General features: G+C 38.5%; 1 protein-coding gene across 2 annotated transcripts in view; it reads right to left on the bottom strand.

The window, feature by feature from the left end:
- The window catches only part of LOC126475093 (probable phosphorylase b kinase regulatory subunit alpha), a 263,393-nt gene that overhangs the window by 147,654 nt on the left and 103,574 nt on the right, over positions 1 to 12,165 (bottom strand). For both annotated transcript variants that reach the window (XM_050102666.1, XM_050102667.1), the window contains exons 8-9: positions 4,433 to 4,606; positions 2,729 to 2,942 (exon numbers count right to left, since the gene is read on the bottom strand). In XM_050102666.1, coding sequence (XP_049958623.1) covers positions 2,729 to 2,942; positions 4,433 to 4,606 — 388 coding nt within the window. The remainder of the gene's footprint in view (positions 1 to 2,728; positions 2,943 to 4,432; positions 4,607 to 12,165) is intronic.

Raw genomic sequence — 12,165 nt, 5'->3', positions numbered from 1 at the left:
TTTAACAAGGATGTTACGGAGGTTAGGGGGGCAACGAAAGGCAACTCTGGGTGGTGTGGGGAGAATTTTGTCAAGGGATGATCTCATTTCAGGGGTTGACTTGAGAAAGTCATATCCCTGGCGGAGTAATTTGTTGATGTATTCGAGGCCAGGATAATACTGGGTGACAAGGGGGATGCTTCTGTGTGGTCTGGGGGTAGGAACATTGTTGTTGAACGGGGAGGAATGTATTGCTCGGGAGATCTGTTTGTGGACAAGGTCTGCAGGATAGTTGCGGGAGAGGAAAGCACTGGTCAGGTTATTGGTGTAACTGTTGAGGGATTCATCACTGGAGCAGATACGTTTGCCACGAATACCTAGGCTGTAGGGAAGGGAGCGTTTGATGTGGAATGGATGGCAGCTATCAAAGTGAAGGTACTGTTGTTTGTTTGTGGGTTTGATATGGACAGAGGTGTGGATGTGAGCTTCAACAAGATGAAGGTCAACATCCAGGAAGGTGGCTTGGGTTTTGGAGAAGGACCAGGTGAAATTCAGATTCGAAAAGGAGTTGAGGTTATGGAGGAAATTAAGGAGTGTTTCTTCACCATGAGTCCAGACCACAAAGATGTCATCTATAAACCTATACCAGCTCAGGGGAAGCAGCTGTTGGGTCTTCAGGAAAGCCTCCTCCATGCGGCCCATGAAGAGGTTGGCATAGGACGGAGCCATCCTGGTTCCCATGGCCGTTCCCCTGATTTGTTTGTAGGTCTGGCCTTCAAAAGTGAAGTAATTATGGGTGAGGATGAAGTTGGTAAGTGTGATAAGGAACGAGGTTTTTGGAAGATCTTCAGGTGGGCGTTGGGAGAGGTAGTGCTCAAGGGCAGGGCAGAGAGATCATGGGTATGTGGGATGTTTGTGTAAAGGGGTGTAGCATCTAAGGTGACAAGAAAGGTTTCAGATGGGAGAGGAGTGGGAATGGATTTGAGGTGTTCTAGGAAGTGGTTTGTGTCTTTGATGTAGGATGGGAGTCTGCGGGTGATAGCTTGGAAGTGTTGGTCTACCAGAGCTGAGATGCGTTCTGTTGGGGCTTTGAAGCCTGCCACAATGGGATGGCCAGGATGGTTCTCTTTGTGGATTTTGGGTAATAGGTAGAAGGTAGGGGTACGTGGCTCACGTGGAGTGAGTAAGTCTATGGAAGCGGTTGTGAGGCCTTGTGAGGGACCTTGGATTTTTAGGATTTTCTGCAGCTCAGTCTGGATGGAGGGAATGGGATCCTGGGTAACAGCTTTGTAGGTTGAGGTGTCGGAGAGTTGACGCAGTCCTTCTGCCACATACTCCACACGGTCAAGTACCACAGTTGTGGAGCCTTTATCCACCGGGAGGATGACACTAGAGAAGTCTGTTTTCAGCTCCTTAATGGCACGGGACTGAACCTATGTTAAACAACCTCACTCCCATTTACTCTTCAGTCTTCTCCTCTTTCCCTTTCCTCTTTAGCCATTCACGCATCCTTACATCCTACATAGTTGAGTTTATCTTTATACTATATACCTCTTTACTTCTGTATGCACCCTCATTGGTTTGAAGCTGGCACAGTACTTACAGTAGAATATCTTTGGCTTCCCTCTGACAACCATGCCTCCATCCTTGCTACCCTCCCTGTTTTCCTTTCCCTGTTACTTCATAACCTGGGTTGTGAGTAACTGAATCCACTTTCCTTTCTTCCCTTTCTTTCCCCTCTCTCCTCCCTGATGAAGGAACATTTGTTCCGAAAGCTAGGAACGTAAATTTTCGGTTCTGTTTTTTGTGTATCTATCGGCTGTACTGAGCTGGGGTAAGTACTGGCCAGCCCCTCTATCTCTTTGTTAGTATTTGGTTCAGAATATACTGAAGTTTTGCCAGTATTTCCACCTTTCATTCAAAATTAAGACCTTTTCCTGATTCTTAGAATAGTTAAGTTGTATGCAGCATGGTGCGAGTTGCAGTACAGTAGGTTTCTGCTTGGCTTTCCTACCAGCGATCTGCTGCAATGTGTTCACAGGTAGGTGCAGGTAATGGACGGACGTAACTGTGCTGCTGCAGCATGTGTGTTTATGAAAGAAAGTGTTGGGATTGCAAAAAGGGTAGAAATTTTAAATTACAGTTTAAAGTGCATACTAATAAACAGAATGGCTCACAAGAGGTGGCAAAGCACTCAAGAATGAGCAGCACTAACTGGATAACATCATAGACAACATGAGAGTACAGCACTTTGAGGACAAAAGATGGTTGCTATTAAATATAGAGGAAGTTGAGATTTTTTGTACTTTAACACAGGAGTGCACCAGTGTGTTAAATGTGAAGACTTAAGTGTTCAAGGGGCATTTATGGATTCACTTTAGTGATGTTCTCCTTGAGGAGCAGCCAGCAACTTATTCTCATTAGAGGCATTAGATATAAAATTTTATGTTGGTATTCGAAATGGATGCACACAATGAAACAAAGGTGTTGTATAGGTTTTTATAATTTTCTAGGCCTTGAAATACAAAATTTATGATAGACAGTATTATCATTTGGGGCTGTGCTACATTACAGTATAGTGCTTATCTTTGGTAGGTAAAGATGGCTGCCTTTAGTTTACAAATATGCCTTGTGAGAGTATGATGCACCAACGTGAGATGCTATAGAAAATGTTTTATGTTTGACAATGCATGCTTGCTGCTGACTTTTTGTTCAGTTTTGAAGTAGTAACTAATTTATCTGCACTCACCAAGATATGTATATAAGTGACTCAGAACACGTGCAGGTTGAACTTCTATGGGAGCAACTTCAGCTATTGTTTGGACAGTAATATCATGCTGTGCTAATTTTTCCCTGATGTCATCACTTTCAGCTAATATAACAACCTGCACAACAACATCAGGTTTCTTTTCAGAGCACAATCTGCGATTTAACGGATCAAGCTCTCCAACTGCCAGGAAACCCTGTGCAATGCAAATGAGACAAGAAATCAATAAAAAGATTCACCATTAACATCAGCAACATAATAAAATACTCTTCAGAAGTTAAAAAATTTCTTTAAAAATTTGTTACAATCTTCCAAAAAAAATTCCAGACACTGCACTAGCTGCTGACAATCCATTATTCCAAGATTATACATGACCAGTTTGCGATACTGTTATCACATCTTCAAATGAAGAAATACAGTAATTAAAAACCTCAGAGAGATAATTATGGTTTGCAATGTATCTCATCATCTAAACTCTAAAATATGAGTCATGAGAACATTGTCAAAGCTGTGGACTAAGTACAGAATCCTGAAACAGACATAATTAACTATTACCTGAATTAATATTTCTTACTTAATTTATCTCATGCACTTGCTAAATGACCCTTAATTGTGAAGATTATTGTTAAAATTTGTCCTTTTATAATAAGCCTTAAGATGGCTACCTGGCTGTCAGAAATAATATCATGGCAAGAAGTGGACATCATTTAACTCAAATCCTGAAATCTCATGGAATAGTCATTTCATGAGGGGAAACTTAAAAAGACAATGAGATTATCTTTGACATTTCCCGCTTGATCTTTGTCCCATACATCCTCACAGAAGCTGGATACATCTCATACTGGCATCTGAGTAACCTGCCCTCCCCAACCTACACCTCAGTCCTCACTGAGGAAGGAACTGGTAGTTCCAAAAGCTAGGATGGTTTGTTTCTATTTCGGTATGTGTCTATCAACAGTGCTAAGAATTTTGGCTGTTGAAGATAAGTATTGGCCAGCCAGTCTGTCTGTATGTCTGTCGCACAAAATTATTAACAGATGAACTCTTGCAGACATACAGATTTATCAATTGTTCCTTAAACTTTCATTTAAAGTACCTCTTCTATTTTTGCTTTAACAAGAACCATTTGTATGAAGTCATATCGTTGCAAGCTGTGCTACATGTAAATGTGGTGTAAAGGTTAGCATTGTTGGCTGACATGTTGTGGGTTGTCAGTTCATACCTGATCACCAGAAATTATTTGCTATTTAGTACTTATTAATTCTGGAAGATTCTGGAAATTTCTTATGTTTATAATATTTCCAGAATCTGGAATGTTTTAAGTTTGTATAAATAGTGGCACTCTCTATCCAGACGGTCATTTCTGTTCTGTCTGTATGGTGGCGTTTGTAATAAATGTGCTTTCAATACTAAGTGTTGTACTTCATTGGAAACTTCGCCTTTGGATTAGCATTCAATTGTCGTTACAGCCTGACAATACTGATCTCATAAACTAGGTTAAAAAGTGATACAAACTCATGGAAAGAAATCAATTACATCATATTTAATTTGCAGCCTGTTTCTTTCCCCATTTAATATATTCATAACAATAATTTACAGCACAAGATAATCTATTAGGCAGATTTTTGAAGTGTAGTTTTAATCTAATGGTCAAAGAAACAAAAGAAGAAACTGTAGTAATGGTACCTCTTGCAGAAGCTTGCCCAGAATGTATAAAGACTGTGCCCACATAAAAGGACAACGACCAACAGCGATGCGTTTCTGACTTCCTGGTTCTTGATACTCTCCAGACACTTTGTCACCAGGCACTGCATAGAGTTCTGGCACCAGTCGTAGACCATCCTCTGTACGAATCAATATCTGCACAGAGAAAATATCTGGATAGAAATTTTGTTGGTAAAAAATAATATGTACCAGGAAATACTAAACTTTCCTATACAAATATTAGGGTCAATCAACTTACACAGCTCCATATAGATACAAGGATATGTCAAGAAATGCACAGACTGAGAAGGTATATGGTAAAAAGCATGAATTTGTTTGCCCTACTCACTCTAGATCGACATATTTAGAAGAGAAATGTGCAGCTAAACTCTGACCATTGGAAGTTACTGTCTTTTACAACAATATCACGTGTTCATAAAGACGGTTTGTGACCAGTACTGCTGCAGTATGTTCGAAGACTGTTCAAACTCTCTCAAGTTTGATGCAGTCTGCATATTAGTGATGATGTTCAACAGTTACTTGTTAATTGAAAACTGATACATGGGTCATTCTACAAAACCAGGCACACTTTGTAAAAGGTTTTATTTTTTTTTTAAATTTGAAAATAATTAAGTTTTATATATTTTTATGTTAGCACAATCAAGTAAATCAGTACTCAAATAATGGTTCCAAAAAAAATTATACTAAAAAAAAAAATAGGAAATTTATTCAGCATAGTAAAGAAGCTTGGCAGTAATGGAGGTAATAACTGCCTAAAATATCTGAATATTGGATAAGTTAGAGGTTAATAATCGTCACTGAATTATAAAATGAATAATCGAATGGAAAGATTTAGGTGTTCCTTTTTCCCATGCGCCATTCAAGAGTGGAATGGCAGAGAAGCAGTATGAAAATGGTTCGATGAACCCTCTGCCAGGCACTTAAGTGTGAATTGCAGAGTAACCATGTAGATGTAGCTTTACTGTTTGTACTATTACAATATGAATATATCAAGATACAAATGGTACATCAGGCCAAAATACAATTTTTCAACTCATCAAAGTAGTACTGTCCTTGGTTATTGATGTTTAGTGGATTTAAAACTGACATGATTTCACATCATTCTCCATGACACACACTCTTTTTAAGGGAGTACACACAAATTGCCTTAAAAATCTCAGGCCGTAGCCCAAAGGAAGACTGTGCGTGCAGTGAATAGCTTTAAAAACTATAACACATTAGGCTATTATATGAAACATTGATATAAATTTACTCAGCAAGCATATATGAGCTACATAATTCCATCACTACTTTTTAAAAAGTAAATAAAATGGGATCTTTTCGTTGCATGAGGCTAACCTTTTAACATTTTGAAAACCATCTTTAAAAATGTCAAGGTCTAGCTAAAAGATAAATTTCTCACTTATATAGGGACATAGCTTTTCTAATTTGATAAATAAGAGAGCTTGTTTTATCATTTAATCCCTAATCAACACTACATTACTAAATTCTCACCTCTGGGAAAGTCAGTTTCCACGAAGGTGAGAAATATTCACAAAATTAGATGTTGAGCTGCTTCTTTTGAGGTTAGACTTTCCTATCTCCTTAGTGTTAATTTACTATTAATGTATAATCAGTTGATAAAAATAACAGTTACAAATGATTAAAACTTACCCAAAACAGCTCAATAATAGAGCTGATGCTCATTAACGTCAATATTTCTTCTTGGCAGTGTAATAACTTAACTCAAACTTTACAATTACACAAGCCACACTATAAACATGCCCTTTTTTAGAATGACCCGTATTAACAGCACAATGAACAGGAAAGTGTCAGAAACATATTACATCAACAATCCTTAAATGATAAACATAGGTACAGAGATTCTGAATTTAACATTTTTGGCTGTCAAATGAACCTTGTGTGAGTCTTAAATGACTAACACAGAGGAATCTTGCAGAAGAAATCCTGGTCAACTGTAAAGGCAGTCACTGGTACCAAAGGTAGTGGTCAGACACTCAAGGATGGCACAGGAGCCAAAATTGAGGGTAATAAGAAAAATCAGAAATGTTGAACTCTATCTTCAAATACTCCTTTACAAACGAAGAATCGGGAGTACTGCCCCAGTTTAATTCTTGAACTATTGTAAAGATGAGTAATATAAATGTTAGTACCAGTGGCATTTAGAAACAGCAGGAATTGCTAAAATCAACAAGGGCCCAGAGCACAGTGGTATAACTGTCAGTTGATATATGGGTCATTCCATGTCAGTTCAACCAGGGGCTCCAGCTCATTGTCTCAAATTTGACTGAAATTCAGTACACTAATTCTACCATGTGTGGAACACTCACGTACAAAAATTTGTATTCCCCTGCCAATTACTTCCAAAATTATGACTTGTGAAAGAAGGTGGTGTGACCCGTAAATTGCAACCTGCATCTGGCAATCTATCTTCAGACCCAACTTCAGGTCTTGGGGAATAACTTTGGAACTATTCCACACAGTCCAGTGAAATTTTTACAACCCAGTAACATCCATTTAGAGAATACACTCCATGAATCAAAACACCAACAACATATTTCTGACAGAAAATAAAAAATTCCAAAATGAGATTTAAAAAAATGTAATACGTTAAAAGATACATATTGAAGGTGCCCTCTGTGCCAAATATAATTCACTCAAAAAGGGTATAAATTTTTTTGTGGTAAGCTTAATGGGGCCTAAACACACACAGAACTCATCGTGCCCATATCAGTCACAAAAACTGAGTTACATGCACACTTAAACACAAAAATTTGAAAAATTGCCTGAAAAAGATGGACTTTCGAAGTGTGGTAGCACAAAAGGGACAAGTAGTATCCAAGCCAAATTTCACACAGTGCATAAGTAGACCATAATGATATATATCTCAAAATGTCAGCATGTTATTGCAAGATGCTTGTGTACAATAGAAGTTGACAGATGTATTTGGTGATGTGGCCATTGTTCCACAACACAATTTTGTAAAAACATATCGTAAACTGTTCTGCCTCTTCTTAGCCTCTCCCACAACTGTTTAATCACTAAGCAACAACAGACAGACAGATTAACACAACCTATCATTAATGTTTACTGCACCTTAACTGCTAAAAACCAGTCGACTGTGCTTCGAACCCGTCAAATTGTACTGTCTTCCTGACACTGTGGTAGGAACTGGAACTGTCGTAAGAATATGTTCAAAAGGAATCCAGCACCTGTCTGCCAAATGTGGCCAATGAAATGATCTTGTTGGTCCTGCTGGTGCCATGAAGTTCACAAATACATCAACCTCTGCTTCACAGCACTCTGCAACACATCCTAAGTACCATTTGTCATCATAAACAGCAATAACATAGCAACCTGGTTGTACGTTGCTGCTTTTGCTTCTGAATCCTGAGTCAGACACACTGTGAAGACACATGTTGTGCATGAACCTATAGTTATAACCGGACAGTCTGCTCATCTGCACATTGTCAGAGTCTGCTGGAGAGAAGTGATGATGGCTCCTTGTGCCTGCAACAGTTTTAACGTGTTCTAGTCTGCTTTTTAGCAACTCTTCAACTGATTTCACCTCATCTTTCGAAACATAGAATGATTGTGTGCCAGAGGTATTTTTCTGTACCCAGGTAAATAATTGAAGAGGTGTGAGAATGTGACCTTCTGTAGGGTGCTGCAGAGTAGCTTGTGATGCCATGCGCTTCATGGTAGCACCAATACCATCACATACATTTTTACCATGACTTGTTTCGAAAAAATTCCATTCTGCATGAATCTGAAAATCACGGTAATGCATGCATAAATTTTTGAGATTTTTACAGTTTTTGTACTGACTAGCTGACCTATCACTTAAGTATTTCACAAAATGTATGCGAGGCAGCTTGTTTTTCACATATGCCATGACTGTGTGAATGTGGGCATGAACTGCAATGGCATCATGAATTAAACAGTCACTAAAAACATACAAGTTCATGACAGACACATCACCCACCTGATTCACCTCTATAGTAAATCACAAATGGCTGGAGAGTTGCTTGACTGTTGTCCCGATGATATCCTTGGGTGGCATCTTGAACTATAAATACATAATTTTCAGATAAGTCTAGTATTACTATAATTTCATCTTGTTTCAAATTATCCTTACAAAACTGGAGATAAGCCGATTGTGCTGTTGCTGTGAAGCTGTGTGTGGTCAGTTTGTCCGTTTTTTGACATTTCAACAAAATCTTCCACTGTACGTTGCTTTGTTTCAAGACTTGTGCGATCCATGTGTGTCCACTCTTTATAAGAAACAAGTTTATTGTCATCCATAAGGAGTTCACCATACAGTTTGTTATTCATATGTTGTGCAAGATTTGCCTTACCAGGACACTTTTCACACCTGTGTATCATGCACTGGTAGGAATTGATGTCACACACTGGCAGCTTCATTGCACCTTTGTAATCCAGACCAGAATCCTTTATAGCAGCAACCATCAGCTTAGCATTTTGATGGGTCTCACATACACAAACATTGTGTGTGCCCCTTGCACTTACAGGCACAACCCATTTTGGCCGAAGATTGAAAAAAGATGATAAACCTACTTTGGTATTGGGATACTTTTCCTTGAATTCTACATATAGGTCTGATATGTTGCATAGCAACAGTCTTTTTTGCATCTGTACACGTACATTTCCCATTTTCACCGTTACATAGTCTTTTTTCCAGGCATTATTCGGCTGTAGTCATTGTTTTCATAAAACTCCGACACTAGCACCTTTATTTCTGAACTCAATTGCTTACCCTGAGCCTGTTGAAGTTGTGGAAGCACTCCTTGGGTACTTTTATTTTCCTAGCTTGCTTTACCATATATGTAGAAACATTGAATTCCTTTGCAGTGTAGTCAATAGACCAGCCGGAAGGTGCAACGGTAAGAATAGCTACTTTTTCTGGCATGTGGATATGCCACATTTTTCTTTCAAATCATGCACAAGTTTGTCCAAATCAGAGCATTTCTGGCATGATTTCTGTTCCTTTGGAGCAGATAGTTCTTCCTTTTCCACCATTAGTGTGTCAGCTATTTTGTGTTTTAATTCCATTTGAGCTTCTTGTAGTTTTCTTCTACCACAGCTGGGCCTGTCTCTTTTCCCAACTTTGTGTGTCTTCATGGGAGACAAACCAAGAGCAGTCACTGAAGTATTTAATTGCTCATCCGCTGTGGTTGTTGGTGGCTGATACTCTTTGTCACTGTCATGTAAATTATCAGAATATTCTTCATTTTTTAGCAGTGTAACACACCTGGAACATAACTTTTGTCCTGGTTTCATGTTAAGTCCCATGCCCTGATTCACTTTCAATACTGATTTTATATCAATTTCTCTGAGGCTACACTCCACTGTCTTCTTATGAATCCGAAATGGATCAAAACAACTTCTTTGTAGGAATTAACACTTATCCAGAAACATTTTCATATGATGGTAACAAACACTAAAGTTTCCTTGAACTGTACTTCTTGTGCCCACAGGGTGTATCACGGATCTCCATAGCAACAAATCTTGGTCCGATTCATCCACATCATACAGTACAAAGCGAATGCCACATTTTGTTCCATATGTTGTTTTACGACATTCAGATGCTTGCGTTCTACCAATACTGTAACTTGTTTGAACAAGCACCACTAGTACACTCTTCTGCCTCCATACTGACTTTCCACAACAGTACTGACCAGTCTGAACTAGAAACTTAAAAACATGAGTAACCTGTAATTGTTGCTTGTTTCCTTTGTTGTTCCTGCCTAATAATGACTCATTCTGTCCCTGAAAACTACCATTGTTCAACTTTCTGTTGCCTAATGGTTCCCAACAATTGCCGCAGCTTTATCTGAAACAAGCTGTCTGCATCATCACTATTACTTGCTAAAGCATTTTAAAAGAAACATAACCAAATACATCTCTGTCAACTTTTATTGTAGACAAATGCCTTGCAATAACAAGTTGAAATTTTGCCACATATTATATTATGGTCTGCAGTATTTGAAATTTGGCTTGGATATCACTTGTACCTTTTATGCTACCACACTTCGAAAATCCAAATTTTTCAGGCAATTTTTCAAATTTTTGTGTTTAAGTGTGCATGTAACTCAGTTTTTGTGACTGATATGGGCATGATGAGTTCTGTGTGTGTTTAGGCCCCATTAAGCTTACCACAAAAAAATTTATACCCTTTTTGAGTCAATTATATTTGGCACAGAGGGCACCCATAATATGTATCTTTTAACGTATTACATTTTTTTAATCTCATTTTGGAATTTTTTATTTTCTGTCAGAAATATGTTGTTGGTGTTTTGATTCATGGAGTGGGTTCTCTAAATGGATGTTACTGGGTTGTAAAAATTTCACTGGACTGCGTGGAATAGTTCCAAAGTTATTAAGACCTGAAGTTGGGTCTGAAGATAGATTGCCAGATGTGGGTTGCAATTTCTGGGTCACACCACCTTCTTTCACAAACCATAATTCTGGAAGTAATTGGCAGGGGAACTTAAAATTTTGTACATGAGTGTTCCACACTTGGTAGCATTGGTGTGCTAAATTTCAGCCAAATCTGAGACTATCAGCTGGAGCATTTTCTCAAATTGGTTGAATTGACATATGTAATTTGCAGCTCAGTTAGACTCTCTCTTAATCGTAATGTAACACAGTTCCTCAGACAATAAACTATACCCAGTTGGTTGAAGAAGGCACAGGTTACACTCACTTACAAAAAGAGTAACCAAAAAGTCCAGACAACTACCATCCAATATCACTGACATCCATCCATTGTAGACTCTTATATATACAACCTTAGCTCAAAAGTAATGAGATATCTCGAAAGGAATGACAGTCCCCACACCAACTACTGTGGGTTCTGAAAACAACGATCACACAAAACCTGTGCTTTTCACACATGATGTTCTGAAAGCTTTGGATCATGTTAATCAGGTGCATGTAGCATTTATTGATATCAAAAACAAAACAAAAAAGAAACATTTAACTCAGTACCAAACCAACGATTATTAACAAATGTATGATCAAACAAGGTATTGAACAAAATTTGTAATTGGACTGAATGTTTCTCAGCAGAGCAGGCACAGCACATAATCTTGTATGGAGAGTCACTGACAATAATTGTAGAAGTAGCTTCAGGTGTGCCCCAGATATGTGTGTTGGGAACCTTGCTGTTTATGCTGTATATTAATGACCTGGCAGACAACATTAATAACAACGTCTGCAGCTACATACACAATCCACAAGTCACCATACAGGGCATGGTGGTGGGCACCTTGTAGCACTGCTAATCATTCCCTGTGCTGAAATCACAGGACACTCTCACCTTAACACTAAACTGGTTCTCGGCTAACAAATGTCTACCATGTAAACGAGAGAAAACTCAGCCTCTGCAGTTAGGACTGGCTAACGAGGTTAGGCTCTAAATCCATAAAACTACTTGAAATACACATTGATTCCAAACTTAACTGCCAACCCCCAATCAACCAGGTCTGCAAAAAGTCCTATCTTAACTGGAAACTGTTTGATCTAGTGAATAACAAATATCTCAGAACAGCTTACTTTGGAATTTTTCAGTCTCATATATCTTATGGGCTGTTACTATGGGGCCACTCATGTCATGTCAGTGATGTACTACTGATGCAGAAAAAGGTGGTATGAATAATGTGCAAGACTGG

The sequence above is a fragment of the Schistocerca serialis genome, chromosome 4 (genome assembly GCF_023864345.2).
Source record: "Schistocerca serialis cubense isolate TAMUIC-IGC-003099 chromosome 4, iqSchSeri2.2, whole genome shotgun sequence".
Classification (NCBI taxonomy): Eukaryota; Metazoa; Arthropoda; class Insecta; order Orthoptera; family Acrididae; genus Schistocerca; species Schistocerca serialis.
Note: the sequence above shows the minus strand (reverse complement) of the source record. Positions and strands in the feature narration are given on the sequence as shown.